A 15,408-nucleotide genomic window follows, 5' to 3' on the forward strand; every position below is an offset into this window, starting at 1 on the left:
CAATGAATTTCATAATATGAAGAATCATTTTAATTATGTAAAACGCTACTGTGTATTTCTATTGAGATTACTTTCTAGTTATAGGAAAATTTCTAATTATCATAGAACTGTAGGAAAAATGACGTAAACGAAACTATTATTCTTTGCGTTTTCAACGCTCAATAAGAAGAATGCGAATTGGATACATCACATTTTTTCTTTTCTCTCAATGGAAATTCGCGCTTCGAAACATATCTTTCTATAGTAATCATTTAAGCTCATTTCCTCACTGATTATTGTGCTATTAGTAAAACTGTATCTATCATTATATCTATCTGCCGGGCTAAGTCTGGCATATAAGAATCTGGCCTGGGATTTGTTTTCATCAGTTTCCACATATCTAGGCAAAACCAGCCTTTGAGGATCTCTGATGACTTGCAATACTTTAAGTTTTGAGTACCTTATCAACTGGAATATTTTGAGGAAATCCACTGTATCTATAAGATAAGCGATTGGATTCAAAGTGGATTGATTTTCAGATTGAGCTTTGAACTCTAGTAATGGCTGTTTAATATCGACATCAAGATCAATACTAGAAAGATCTTTGTCACGCAATTTTGGATTGATTTCTTTTATGAATATATCTCTATAGTAAGAAATGGAACTGCCATAATGAATTAAGATATGAAAGAAATCATCAAATATGAAAATATTGTTATTTGAAATGCTTAAAGCATCGGCATCTAGCGGTATTGGAGTTAAGAAAATTTGCTCATATTTTAAAGCTGCGATGTCGAAATTAGTATCGGATGACACAATATTTGGAAAGCCATGCACCGAAACATTATATAATGAAGAATTAACAATTAATCTTGTAACCTTGGCATTACTTTGTAAGAGAATATTATTGTAAAAACTGGTTTCGTCGGGCGTTATGTTGAATTTCCTCACAATATATGATTTCTTCAAATAATAAAAAAATTCTGGTATCAAGTTAAATTTTGAGTTAAGTTCAATCAAACTGTTTTCAGTGATGAAATTGTGGAATTTTTCATTGCTCCAGACTGAGGTCGGCTCCTCAATCAACACTCTTCCAAATTCCACAATCAAGTTTTTGAACATTAGATCAAGATCTTCATTCAAATCGTCATACTTCAAATTGAACAAATTATCATAAACTACTTTTTTTGCTAAGATGCCTAAATAAGCAACTTGATCAAAGCCTTCAGCTAATTCTGCAGGGGTGTGACCATTTTTCTTTTCAACCGTTATAATTTTCAAAAAATTCTCATCTCTATTCTTATATCTTAGCTTAAATTGAACATAGTAAAAATCATTTTTCAACCTCTTCTTCCCAATGAAATCTTCCTGTTGGAAAAATACTGTGAAATTTGTGTCTTGAAAAGAATTAATAAGCCATGAGTTGGTTAATGATTCACCTATTCTCAAATCAGAGGCATACTGTGAATGGTTTTTTAATGATACTAAAGGACCAATTGCACCGTTAATCTTCAAATTACAACTGGTCAATATATCTAACCTTCCGTTGTAGTTTAGCCTGTTTTGAGATCCTGGAAACACTTTCAAAAAATTCTGCTTGAAAATATTGGTGTCGAAGCTATCAGATAAAATTAACCTCCCACCAGTCAAGTTACATAAATTCTGCATTTCAAATAAACCCGTTTCATCATAATTGGCGCTGAATATATCAAATTTGATTGAGATATTGCAATTTTTGTTAAATGCTCGATGTTCTGAGTCAAGCCCATATAATAGCCCAACATTTGCATAAATCAAATCGCTGTAGAACTTCACGGCATAATTCAATTGATTCAACTCAGAAAAACTTTCAACGATCACATTGTGATTTCTGAAATTGGACTTCAATGAAGGACTTATTATTTTCCCTGCGCCCGTAGTGCATGGACCCGAAATGAACACCAATACATTAACAATGAAGCTCAATTTGTTAGCCAAAATAGGCAAAATTTCTAACTTCATAACTTTAACCAATTCCATGGCAATCTGGAGTGCTGTGCCAGTAATTCTTGTGTGTCTTTGTCCTTTTGGTTTTTCAATGTTAGTGGTACTCAAATTATTCAATGATGACTGCAAGTTGGTTAGTTGAACTGAGTCGTTAAGATTGTACAAGTATTTATTGATTCTAAATCTGTCATAGCTTCCAGAAAATAAGTTATTTCTCATGTTTTTTACATCAATTGGTGATTCTATATCAAATGCGTGAGGGATTCCGGTATCAGAATCATGGATCCTGATGGTTTTTGAGTCATAAGTTATCACAATAACCACCGAGTTGGCGGGAAGAGCTGATACCGATTCCAAAATTGATGATTTCAATGAGCTGAGTTCGTCTTTTTCTGTCAAAAGGTCAATCATGTACATGTATACCTTTGTTTTTTGATTAAATATCATTCGAGGCTCCACAGTTGGACCGGGGATGATGGTGTCCAGCAAGAAGTCAAATGACCCATTATTTCTAAAGATATCAAGCAGCTCTTGGCTGATGTTATCGTTTATGCTGTTGATAGTTTTGCAAATGCAGCATGTCCAGGATCTCTTTTGGATGTTTATCTGGCAATATTTGTTCATAATAGCTTGACAGCCCAAGTTTATGCACTTGACATATCCGATCTGGTTCAAGGCCACTTTAATGGTATTTTCACAAGGGGATAAATGACACGCGACATGGCCTGTGTATGATTCTTGTAGCTTTGAGTAAGGGAACTTATTCCAGTTGAATCTGGTCTGCTGCTGTTTGTCAGCAGGCATATTCTGGTGAGGAGGGGGAGCTTAGATACGGTTTAATATGCTTATCTGGTCCGATTAACAAAGAAAAGGGTGTGCCAATTGTGGTGCTTTTTTGGGTGTGCGGTGGTTGGGCTGCTTTTAGTAATTATTTCACGTGATATTTTATCGTGGTGAAATTAGCAATTTATGTGCGGTGGAAGCGGTCGCTCGTTTCTTTTTTTTGCCATTGCTCCTCCCCTTATCTCTGCTAGGGCCGCCCGATCATCTCCTTCTCTTCCCTGCTCTTCCATCTGCCACCCAGCCTATCCAACTTCAACAATTGCAAGCTACAACCAACCCCCAAACGAATACATTAACTATGAAGGTCGCTATAAAAACTACTTCTGGTGAATGTACGTCTTTTTTTCTCTCTCTTTCTGTTTTTCCCCCGGGCTTTATGGCATTCCGGTGCCGACCCCATATTAATTGCCACTGACTAACATGTGTTTTTATAGCTTACCAAATCACCATCCCAGATAGATCTACCATAAAAGACTTGAAGCTTTTAGCTATCGTGGCCTCCAAATCTCTTAAGTCCACTGATTTAAACGTCTATAACTTATATTTCAAGGGTATAAAGTTGGATCTACTTGAAACAGTTTCTTATTACAGCATAAAAGATAATGACTTGATAATTATTGGTAGCAAGGTCCCTGAAGAAAACGTCAACACTATGGAAGCTGCTGCCAGATCTTTGTCTCTCGTCCATGATGAATCTTTAAACTCAGTGTCATCGCCGGATGCCCAGGATGCTCTAGATGATGTATCAAAAAAGGATGACATCGCCAGTGTCTGCATTCCACAGGTCGCCTCTCCAAAATCACCTAGATCCAAATCGCCAGTGAGCCAACCCACCATCGCAAAAAAGAAGAAGAATTCTAAAAAATGCAATTTTGCTAACTGTAATAATGCCTCGTTGAGAATTATTGGTAACTGTCTGGATTGTAACGGGAAATTCTGCGCAAAGCATAGGCTCTTGGAAAATCATTTATGCTCTGGGTTATCAAACTGCAAGAAGGCTGCCTTTACTAGAAATGCAAACAAGTTACACCAAGAGCAAACCATCAGCCTGAAGGTATAATTATTATTTGTTTGCTCTAATCGTTAATTGCAAGCTAGTGTACTTTTTGCCTTATACCTTGCTGGTCGCAATTACCTTAGAATTCACATCAAAGCCATCACCAAAATGATGATAAAAGTCCTCATGGAAAACAATTGGAGCAGTATTAGATTTACAATACTGCTTAATCATTTGTCATGCCAATCTCTTGCGACCTTGGAGGTTCCCCTTCATGAACTTTTTTTTTTGACTTACTAATTTACTATTTGGAAACTTTTTTTTTCTTTCTTGTTATCAATTTTTATGGTCTTGGTAGGGTTTAGGTCTTCTTTTATTATTATTATTATGACTATTATTTTTTTTTCTATAAGTTACTTTTCACTTTCTCGATATCCTTAATCTTCAATTAATTCTTCATTACCGAAACGAGAGTTGCGTAATTTTGTTCGTTGCATCACATCTGCGCTGGCTGCAGGTGCCAGTCCCATGGGCTCATAGATGCATGAGAAGAGAAAAAAAGTTCAAAATTCCCAAAAAATTTTCGGTGGTACGATGATTTCTAAGAACATACAATTATTTGTGTTAATAAGTCCAAAAGTACCCAAGTAGGAGGCTTTTTCTTGTTTCATAAATACCTTTGTAACCTGTATTGATATTTCAAAATGGCTAAGAGACCTTTGGGTTTGGGCAAGGCTCATGAAAAGAAGAACAAAAAGAAGAAGACCTCTAATGGAGAAGATTCCAAACACAGTTCTAAAGAGCAAACTCCGCAAAATGATGGCCAATTGATGATCAAATTGAACTCAGATATGAATGAGCTTGCTCAACTATGGGTCAACTATGTTAAAAAAAAGATTGCTAATGAAACCCAAGAAGAGGGTGACCAGAATGAACTCGTTTTAAACGGGATTATCCATGAATGTGATAGAATTCTTAGAAAATCCCATAATCTTAAAGAAAACAAGGATTCTGTTAAAGATGATGAAGAGCTGATCATTGTTGATGGTCAGTTGTACGCTATTTATGGTTTGGCGTTGGCTGAATTGGCCTACTTCCAATCCCAAGGAGAAGATGATGACGAGGAAGAAGAAAAAGAATTTGATGAAGAAGAGGAGAAAAAGAAGAATAGCGAACATGCAGCAAAGATCTCTGAATTTTTCACCGAAGCCTTGGACAGAATTGAAACTGGTTTTGACAAATTCCCTAAGGATAGAATTACTTTGAACTGGGCCAAAATTCAAATTTTAGCTAACAGAATTCCTTTACAATATATCTCCAGCATGACTTTGACTTCCAACAAAAAGAAATACCCTGATATCGAGAAGTTAGTTGACGAGTTGTTTTCATCATATCAAGATAACATGAAACTTGCCTCGAACCTAAGTTCAAAGAATGCTGGTGATGAATACAATGACTATGGGGTCTTTTTTGATTATCAACAATACCTTGTATTGGATACCATTGATGACTTGCTTGACATGATTGAGAATTTCGGTATGAATGATGATTTGAACGAAATAGACAGTGATAATGAAGACGAAATCGAAACCTCTAACATTGAATTGACTAAGAAGCACCCGCTATTCGTTGTTAGAGACTGCATTCCTAGTTATGAGGATAACTTGATTGAAAAATGCGAAAACTTTTTGGAGCATTTGCAAGCCTTGGACAAGCTGAAATTCAAGATCGATATTGAAAATTCCTGCCAAAATTCTGAATACAAGCATAATTCCTTGGTCATCTTCTATTTACAAATTAATAAGAAATTGGGTGAGCTTTATTTAAGAAAAGCCGATGGTTCAGGTAAAGCCTATACCGATATTGTTTATGGTGATGATCAAGATAGTGAGCCATCTGTACCAAAGAAAGAATTACAAAAATTGCAAAAAGAGGCGATCGCTAATTATAAAAAAGCCATTGAGCATATCAAAAAGATTGAAGACCCAGAAGATCCCCAAACATGGGTCAATATTGCAGAAGCAGAAATTTCTCTTGGTAATATTTATGATTTGGATAGTAAGGATCAAGAAACATTATATCAAAAGGCAGAAAAGAGATTGAAGAAGGCTAACAAGGCTACCAATGGGAAGTATGATCATATTTTGAAAAACTTGCTTGACGGTTAATTGGACTATGCCTTGTTATATTATGTTGTAGTATATAAAAATCTCCTTATTTGTATTTTTTTCAAATTAATACTTTATTTATAATAGACATACTGGATTTTAAAGGAATCGGCTTGTAAAGTACCTGCAGCACGGGTTACAGTATTTCCCCCGAGGACAAAAAAATGCTTTTTGACGGCGAAATTGTTGAGCCTATCGGACGCTACTTTTAGGTCCCAACTTGTTGCGAAGTACGTTTATCATGAGTTCTGAAGAGAAAGATAAAAAAATACTAGCTCATATTCCAAAGATTACCACAAATGAAGCACCGATCGATTATAGGTCTTTTAGTATCAAGAACTTGTTTTTCGATCTTGTAGCTGTATTTTGTTACCTTATCACTCATATTTTTTTTAGAGAAGTCGAAGTTGTTGGGCTACAGAATGTTCCAAAGAAGGGACCAGTGATATTGGTTTGTGCCCCTCACTCAAACCAGTTCGTTGATGCCGCTATTGTCTTTACGCCAATCAAACAATTTCTTGGAAGAAACACCAGCGGTATCATTGCCGAAAGTTCCTATAAGCAGCGGTTTATGGGGATGTTGGCAAAACTCACAGATTCTATTCCTGTTCCAAGGGCTCAAGATAATTTGAAATTAGTTGAAGCTGGTAAGATCTATGTGAATAATTCCAACATTGATGGCGATTGTTTCACTATCTTAAATGGCTTGGGTACAAGTTTCACAAAGTTTGAAGTATCGGGTATCATTGGATTGCCAAACAGCTTGGGGAACTATAAAATCAAAGAAATTATTAATGACGAAGAGTTAATACTTGCGAGACCTATCACTAATCCTAAAGCAATTAGTTTGTTGGATAATGAAGAAGGTGTTGAATTCAAGTACTGTGATAAAGTTGATACTAACAAAACTTTCCAAAATGTCTTCAATCATTTATATAGACAAGGATTAATTGCCATTTGGCCAGAAGGCGGCAGTCATGATAGAACTGACTTATTGCCTTTAAAACCCGGCGTGGCAATAATGGCCCTTGGATCTGTTGCAGCTATTACCAGGGATATCGATCCAGATGCAACCATTACAATTATACCTACTGGTCAATATTACTTTCACCCAAACAAGTTTAGATCAAGAGCAGTTTTGGAATTTGGACAGCCGATTATGGTTAATAAATCGCATGGTGATAAATACATCGAGGATCCAAGAGGTGCAGTAGGTGATCTTTTAAATACCATAAAGGAAGCTTTGCAAACTGTTACTATTACTGCCCCCGATAGAGAAACTTTGAGAACAATTCAGGCTATCAGAAGATTATATAAGACAAACTCTTCAAAGCCAATGAGCTTGGCTACGGTTAATGAAACCAACAGACGACTTCTTATTGGTTGGAAACATTATAGATATCAGGAGCAAATTAAAACCTTGTTTAAATCTGTGCAAGATTATAACCATCTTATTTTCCAATTGGGTTTGAAAGATCATCAGATTAAAGAAAGAGATATTAACAGTAATAGAGTTAATACTCTTAAGGTTATAGCTAGCAGAATCTCCAAATTGGTTGTTTTTGGCACTTTAAGTTTACCTGGTGTTATCCTATTTGCTCCTGTTTTCATTCTTGTGGGGATTTACTCAAAAAAGAAGCAGTATCAGGCTTTAAAGAACTCTTCTGTTAAAGTCAAGGCCATTGATGTGGTTGCTTCTTGGAAGGTTATTTCAGCCACAGTCACTGCTCCTACCTTTTATGTTCTCTACTCGATCATAGGAGTTCATTACATCAGATCCTACAATCTATTATTCGGTCTTCATAATTATGTTTTGCTATTTGTATCATGTTATTTACTTCTAGTATTCACAACTTATAGTGCCTATAGAATTGGGGAAGCCGGTATGGATATCATTAAATCTTTACCTCCATTGTTTGTGCAGCTCATTAGCCAAAACTCCATGAATAAACTCAGACAATATCGAGAAAACTTGTCTAATAAAGTTACCAATGTATGCAATGATTTGGGTCCAAATTTGTTCGACGATTTTGATAAGTTTTATGCTGTTGGTAAAAGCGACTCGGTCAATGATAGCAAAAAGGTTTCTATTAATAGAGCGTCTATTAAAAGAATTCCTTCTCTCAGCAGCTTGTCCAATATTAATTTCTTTTCATGCGATGATCATTATGAAACTGACGCTACTGTTGAGACCGATGATGATGATGCCCATAGTTTGGGTAGTTCGTTCCAGAATATTGAAAAAAGTTCTGTTTTGTTGAACACTGGCTCTGAATTACATTCCACTCACATCGAGAAAAGAGGCTAGACTTTTCTTCTCCTAAATCTATTCATTAATAATGATTTGAACTTACTTTAAATATTTTACTTCCCTCGTTTTAGTCAAATCCCATTTAAATATGATCATAAAATACACGATACCATACGACAATCTCTGTTTAATCTGTGGGTAACTTCCGGTATGCTTGGGTGTTCATATGCATGGATGTCTTGAGGTATGGGACCCACAAAAAAAAAAAAAAAATCAGAAGGCATAATAACGATAATAACAAACAATAAATTATCTCGAACTTTTATTAATAATTATTGGAGAAATGTTTGGCTCAAATCAGCAGTCAGGAAGTAACTCGACAGTAACATCTTCTGCTGCTTCTCAGAAAATAGAAAAACCATGGTTCAAGGATAATTCGAATTCAAGAATACTACCGTTTTCAATTGTTCCAAGATCCATCAAATCAACAAAAAAACTTTCATCAAGCTCTACTTTGGGAGGTGATATTGGAGATGATGCTGATGAAGACGAAGATGATGATGATGGCAGCAGTGACGAAGAGGGTGAAAACGAAAAGCTTGAAGTGAATAACAACAGTTTAGACAACCAAGTTAAGAAACTCTTGGTCGGTCCAGCCTCATCAGATTTTGGATCAAAGAAATTTAAACAGTTATCATTTACGAATAGAAATCCCTTGGATCCTTCGGCAAAGAATGCACATTTACTTATTAACGATGTTGATGCGCCTCCGAGAGTTACTTTGAATGACATTTATAATGATACCGTTGGCTCTGATGATGACAATGATGATCACAATAATAACAATAGTCATAATAATCCACAAAATGGGAGTCCTAATTCTAAGAGCGAAACAACCAATATCAAGCATAACCATGTGCTTCATGGACATAGCTCGGTGGATCCAGATTCATTCACTGCTTTTAATTCTAATTTCTTTGACAAGTTTTCAAAGAATCCAATAAGTAATACCAACTCCAGCGTTCTTAATTATCTATTAGACCAACTGTCATCAGGTCAACCTGATTTCGAAAATCATTCTAGTTTGACTTCATCTAAACAAAATATTGCCAAGAAAAGTTCCACAGACATCTCAAATGGCAGTAAGGAAAAGTATTCGATTATTGTCTATGGTTATAAAGAATCGGATTCTATCCAGGTGATACAATATTTCAATAAGTTTGGCGAAATTCTTGAAAATTTTGAAGCGCTCAACAAAAAGAATGGACCATCCGGTTACAACTATATCTACGGGGGCTCAAGAAAGATACTACCGCTATATTTAGGGAATAGCTGGATTAAGTTGACATATGATAACCAGTCGTCTTATTTGAGATCATTGAAGGAAAATGATGCGGTTTTCAAAGATTATTTTATTTCAGTGGTCCCATTGACCACAAGTTTATTGAATAGTTTAACCAATGGCTCTATGAAAATCGAAATCAAATATTTTGATTCCAATGATCCAAATAATGAAAAGCTAGACGCGCTTTTCCCTCATAGATCGTCAAAGAAGCAGGAAGTTTCCGAAAAGAAGCAGGAAGGAGACGACTCAAACAATTTATCAAGTAAGACCAAGGAAGACAGAGGGAAAGTTTTATCATTTCTTGATAGCTACTTATCATCACCATCTCGTAATGTCTTCAATTTTATCAACCATAATGATTCAACTCCTTTCACAAACAGTAGGGAGCCTGAGGCAAGCAGCGAAGAGCCAAAACCTAAGAAGATGAAAAGTTCTTTTGAAAACACAGATCATAAATTACATATTATGAGCGGCAAACAGTTATTATTGGTGAAAAACAAAGCAAGCGGAGGAGCCAAAAAATTGAATATCAATTCGCCTACCAGTGGCAGTTCAAAGGGAAATGGGGATTGGTTTGAGAAGGGATTAGATTGGGCCTTTGGATTTGATAGTTTATGATTTTAATGCTAATAATACTATCATAAAAGAGCCAAATTTTACTCCCAAAAAATGGTTAATTGTTTTGTTTCAATCAAGGTTTAATGGTGCTTTGTATAATACTGGTGTCTTGGAACGATCCAGATGAATAGACATATTACCAATGATGCAACTAATAACATCATGATGTATATTGTAAGAATAGAGGTGTTGCGGAGTGTAAATTTTGTCTATTAGACCCCCTCTCCCCATGTCCATGAGTCGGAAGTGGCAGTGGCAGTTCTCATAAAAAGTGCCATTAGCATGCATATGGTATAAGCCCTGTTCGATCTAGAATGCGTTGGACTGTCTTCATTTTTTGATCTGCTTTTTTTTCTTCTGTAACTCAACTATATATTTACAGCTGTTGAACACTGGTAGCATAGTTAAAGGCGCCCTAGAAGCAACAAAAGGAAATAGGGAAAAAAAATCAGATTAAATAGGTGACTACTGTTTTGTTTTGTTTTCTCTTATTTATAAAGTGTTGTTGGTTGGCTAAGCAGCTATAAATAGATTCTTCTATTGATCCTCAAATTTTCATCTGATAATTAGTTCCTCACCAATTTCATCATAACGGTTAAAAGAAAAGAGAAAGTTTAAAGTATCCAAAAGTGAATAACAAACAAATATGACATTTGGAAATATGAGCGAAGTGTGCGAGCATGCCACAGTTCCTTTATGTAACTTGATTTCTTCGGGTGACGATCTTTTTAAGACAGGGGTGGTTCCTAAATGTTATGCCAGAAGTATTTATGTTGCCAATACGGTTATTTTCCAAGTGGGTACGACCATCATAAATATCGGGGCTTTGATTCTTATCGTCTTGATTCTTTTCAATATCAGAAGTAAGTTCACGGCCATAGGGAGAGCTGAGATGATGTTCTTGTACTCATCTTTGTTAGTATTAACTGTTTTCTCAATTGTCAATGATTGTGGGGTTTCTCCGCCAGGCTCCCGTACCTATGGCTTTTTAGTTGCAGTTCAGAATGGTCTTTCCTCGGTATGCTCATGGGCTCTAATGGTATGTGGCTTTTTGGGTTTCGAACTTTGGGAAGATGGAAAGAAGAGATCAATGATGATGTTATATGTCTCAAGTCTTGGAATATTTGCGTTAACATTTATTTTGTCTGTGTTTGCTTTCCGTAACTTAGACTCATCCGTTAGTGTTGGTAGGGATACTGCCCTTTTTGTGGTGTTGTACCTCCTCAACGCTATATTTGTAGCAATTTATTTTGTTTCACAAGCGATTTTGTGCCTAGGAATTTTGAAGAATGTTTGGGCATTTGGGGTCATCGCTCTCAGTTCATTCTTCTTTGTTTTTGCCCAAATTTTGACTTACCTGTTGTCTAAAGTGATTTGTGAAGGATGCAACCATTATTTAGACGGCTTATTCTTCGGTACTTTATCCAACACTCTCGCAATTATGATGATCTATAAGTACTGGGATATTATTACGGCAGAAGATTTGGAATTTAGTGTTAGCAATGGTGAATCTTTTACCCAAATGTTCGGTTCATATGATGATAAGAAGAGTGATTTGAATTACAGTGACAGTAGATCAAATCTTAATTATCCACTCTAAGTATGAGGATCTTTACTTATAGAGAATATTAGAATTATTATCTTTTATTACGTTGTTGTTTTTTCATTTCTCCCTGGTTGATCCAATATTTAAAGTCATTTCTTTGCATTATCTTTTTTTATTTTATTATATGTGTACTACACATTTGACTCCCTTATTTCACAATTTATACAAATATATATTCTTTTATTAAATAAAAAAGATGTTAAGAATAATTCAACCTTTAGTGACCTTGAGAACAATTTCTTCAAGTTTTTCCAAGTCGTCTGTAGGAACTTGAGTTATATCCACGTTGCCAAAGTAATTCAAAATACCCTGTAAAATTTTAAAAGATTTCTTGTCATGAACAAAACTGATAGAGACACCAGTTCTGCCAAATCTACCAGTTCTACCAATTCTGTGCAAATAGGTAGAAGGATCAGGTTCACCACTTTTGGTGGTTGGTAAATCATAATTAACTACCATGTTAACTGAAGGAATATCAATACCTCTGGCCAAAACATTTGTGGTGATCAATACTTTAGATCTACCTTCTCTAAAGTCATCAATCAATTTATCTCTTTGGGATGGAACTAAGTCGGAATGTAAAACAGAGACACTGTGTCCTTCTTTCTTCAAACTACTGTATAATTCGTTAGCAGTGACTTTTTTGGCAACAAAAATAATAGACGAACCGACAGTCAAAATACCGTATAATTCGTTCAAGATAGTAAACTTTTGCAGTTCATTTTCACAGTCCATATAAAGTTGCTTGATGGCATCAACATTCAATTCTTCATGCTTCAATTCCATACTGTTTGCGCCTGGTGCAAATTTAACTGCATATTTACGCACCGCATCAGGGAAAGTAGCAGAAAACAAAACTATCTGAGAGGTTCTTGGGATCATTTTTCTTACTCTGATAGATTGTTCACCCAAACCTGCAGCATCCAACATGTTATCAGCTTCATCAAGAACCAATACTTTCAAGTTGGAGATGTTGATTTGCTTACGTCTAATGCAATCAAGAATGGCACCAGGAGTCCCTACCACGATATTGGCGGTAATTTGAACACCTCTAGTGTAAGCTTCTGGAACAACCAACTGGGTGGTAACTTTTGTAAACTTACCCATGGCTTCAACCACTTCCATGGTTTGTCTTGCCAATTCTCTTGCTGGGGACAAGCAAATCGCTTGCACTTGGTTGAGAGATGTATCAACTCTGGTTAACATATTCAAACTAAAGGCAGCAGTCTTACCGGTACCAGATTGTGACTGACCAATAAAGTTTGTTGGTGGGTTTTTGATTAATAAAGGCAAAGCATTTTCCTGGATCTTAGAAGGCTTGTTGAAACCCATTGCATAAAGACCCTTTAATAATTCTGCCGATAAATTCAAATCCTCAAAGGACTTCACAGAGTACAATGGCGAGTTTGGATCCGCCTGTAAATCAGCCAACTTTAATTTAACTTCATAAGATGATTTGATCAAATTCGACTGTGGTTTTTCATCTTCTTTATTTTCTGTTTTCTCCTTATCAGATTCTTCAGGTTTCTTTTCCTCCGGTTTCGTCTCTTCAGATTTCTTATCTTCAGTGGTATCCTTTACTTCTTTTTCTTCTTCTTTTGTAGTTGGCGCTTTGTCTCCTGATAAAGATAAATCTTTAAGGAGGTCAGAAGGCGAAATTTCTTCAGACATTATTGAATATCGTTTATAGGGTGTTATTGTCTTTAGTAATGGGTGGCACTAAATAAGTTAGACCTTGGTTTTTGCTGTGGTGTTTTTGGAAAAAAAGTTAGCGGAAAAAAAAAATTGAAATTCCTGATATTATGAGCCCTTGCATTAGTTCTAAGGTTTTGATTAGCATGAAGTAGTTTCTGATAGCAGTTTATTTATTCATTTTGTTTTGTTTTCGATTTTGTATGACCAATTTATTTGTTTTCATTCATTTTATTGACCTTTGACTTTGATCTTTGCTATCATCATCCATTTCTTTCTTTCACATAATTTATCTAAGCTAAAAAATCACATGAGTTTTTTTGGCCTGTAAACAGGACACACAAGCAAGTTTAATAAGTGCCAATATGATACAATAATAATAATATACAAAAAATAAGAAGGTATTTATTGAGAAAAATTCTTCTCTTTTTGAAAAATTTAATTCATCTAAACAATAAAAATCTTGTAGCCGAAACCCGCAAAGCAAAAAAAAATATTCAATGTGCTTTGGCTAACAACTCATGGTTGTTCCATACAGATTCGATATATAATCACTATTTGATTATCACTTAAATAAATAAATGTATAATATATATATATATATATATCAAGCTATAAATACTATTAACATTACCATTATTTCTGAATAACAGCTAACAGTGTCCCATTCAGAAAATCTTACCTCCATTATTGCACTTTTGAAAATAGTATCAATGAGTGAATGAATTGCATATTAATGAGTCAGAAAGGCTCTGAATATATCACTATATAGACAATAAATGCTTAATAAAGTTATAAAATACAAAAGCTAGAAATATTGTATACCATAGCTGCGGTTTTTTTTTTAAATACAAAATTCAATATATTAATTAATTATATAACTATATATCTCATAAACTATCTAATGTAGTTTGAAAATTAAAGTGTTAAGGGAAAACCATTAATGGTGAAAAACCCTATTATTGAGAAAAAATGTTTTTATGCGTTTTTAAGGTTTTTAATTGTTTTATTTTTTTTTTTTTTTTTGATTTTATTTTCTTGTTTTTCCCCACCTATTTTTTTCTTCTCCGCTTAAAAGATATTGCTTTCAAGCAAGAAGATCATTGAATCAACGGCCATATGACAATTGAAATGCCTTTTGGATTTCAATCTTGATAATTTTCGTTGGAAACCTAGATATCTATCGATCGTTCTGGTTTCGTTCATGTTGGTGGCAGGGGTAATGATTGTTTGCCAGGTTAATGGGATATTCAAGTCAATTTTTTTCCAAAGTTTCTGGGCCAATGGACATTCAATAAGATGGTGCTTCATGATTTCAAATTGGATTTCCTTTGGGGCATATTGGGGTTCATCATATCTGGTTAATTTTTTGCTGCAATAGTCACAATGATTATTTACGTAATTGTGATTTTCAATGCCCAAATGAAAGATGTGAATATTTTGATATTTCCCCGGGAAATGTTGGTTGAATTTTTTGAGGTTATGCCAAAAGTTATCAACTTGTTTCTGATTCACCCCAGTAATATCCATGAGTGTTTTTGACATCTTGTTCACATCTTGTTTTTCCCGTTGTTTTTTACTTCCTTTAGTATGGTCAAAATCCTTAATTCTAATTGGAATGTGTTGTTGATATTTTTCAGGAATCCCTTTTTCAATTGAATTTTTCAAATCTTCAATTCCAATCTTCATTGGCTTCAACCTGATTGTACGTTTCTTTATACCAAGAACTTTTCTGAAATCCCAGTACGCTGTCCTTTCAGCATCTGAGAATGTGCTGCTATTCATAACTTCTAAGGAAATTGAATCATTGGTATTCTCAATGTCATCGGCTAGTTCAAGTAATACCACCCACCAATAATGAGTTTTGATATATTCATCCTTTGGTGATTTTGTTGGTGATGTTTTTTGAATGATGTTATTGAT

General features: G+C 35.0%; 7 protein-coding genes across 7 annotated transcripts; 5 read left to right on the top strand and 2 right to left on the bottom strand. All coding sequences in view use genetic code 12, as the record gives it.

Annotated features, from left to right (window-relative positions):
- Positions 1-186: 186 nt before the first annotated feature.
- DASC09_036030 (uncharacterized protein) lies at positions 187-2,769 on the bottom strand (the record flags this gene model as incomplete). The annotated part of the gene is made up of 1 exon (XM_064997202.1): positions 187-2,769. The coding sequence occupies one exon, from the start codon at positions 2,767-2,769 to the stop codon at positions 187-189; it is 2,583 nt and encodes an 860-aa protein (XP_064853274.1).
- Positions 2,770-3,106: 337 nt separating this feature from the next.
- Positions 3,107-3,868, top strand: TMC1 (Tmc1p; the record flags this gene model as incomplete). The annotated part of the gene is made up of 2 exons (XM_064997203.1): positions 3,107-3,140; positions 3,243-3,868. The coding sequence occupies 2 exons, from the start codon at positions 3,107-3,109 to the stop codon at positions 3,866-3,868; spliced, it is 660 nt and encodes a 219-aa protein (XP_064853275.1).
- Positions 3,869-4,509: 641 nt separating this feature from the next.
- ETT1 (Ett1p) lies at positions 4,510-5,973 on the top strand (the record flags this gene model as incomplete). The annotated part of the gene is made up of 1 exon (XM_064997204.1): positions 4,510-5,973. The coding sequence occupies one exon, from the start codon at positions 4,510-4,512 to the stop codon at positions 5,971-5,973; it is 1,464 nt and encodes a 487-aa protein (XP_064853276.1).
- Positions 5,974-6,214: 241 nt separating this feature from the next.
- On the top strand, positions 6,215-8,281 carry DASC09_036060 (uncharacterized protein; the record flags this gene model as incomplete). Its single annotated transcript, XM_064997205.1, has 1 exon — positions 6,215-8,281. The coding sequence occupies one exon, from the start codon at positions 6,215-6,217 to the stop codon at positions 8,279-8,281; it is 2,067 nt and encodes a 688-aa protein (XP_064853277.1).
- A 286-nt stretch (positions 8,282-8,567) lies between these two features.
- Positions 8,568-10,187, top strand: DASC09_036070 (FG-nucleoporin; the record flags this gene model as incomplete). The annotated part of the gene is made up of 1 exon (XM_064997206.1): positions 8,568-10,187. The coding sequence occupies one exon, from the start codon at positions 8,568-8,570 to the stop codon at positions 10,185-10,187; it is 1,620 nt and encodes a 539-aa protein (XP_064853278.1).
- Positions 10,188-10,833: 646 nt separating this feature from the next.
- Positions 10,834-11,787, top strand: CHS7 (Chs7p; the record flags this gene model as incomplete). Its single annotated transcript, XM_064997207.1, has 1 exon — positions 10,834-11,787. One exon carries the CDS (start codon positions 10,834-10,836, stop codon positions 11,785-11,787), a length of 954 nt encoding a protein of 317 aa, XP_064853279.1.
- Positions 11,788-12,003: 216 nt separating this feature from the next.
- DBP5 (ATP-dependent RNA helicase DBP5) lies at positions 12,004-13,464 on the bottom strand (the record flags this gene model as incomplete). Its single annotated transcript, XM_064997208.1, has 1 exon — positions 12,004-13,464. One exon carries the CDS (start codon positions 13,462-13,464, stop codon positions 12,004-12,006), a length of 1,461 nt encoding a protein of 486 aa, XP_064853280.1.
- Positions 13,465-15,408: the final 1,944 nt, after the last annotated feature.

This window comes from Saccharomycopsis crataegensis (genome assembly GCF_037102585.1).
Source record: "Saccharomycopsis crataegensis DNA, jcf7180000000084, whole genome shotgun sequence".
NCBI lineage: Eukaryota > Fungi > Ascomycota > Saccharomycetes > Ascoideales > Saccharomycopsidaceae > Saccharomycopsis > Saccharomycopsis crataegensis.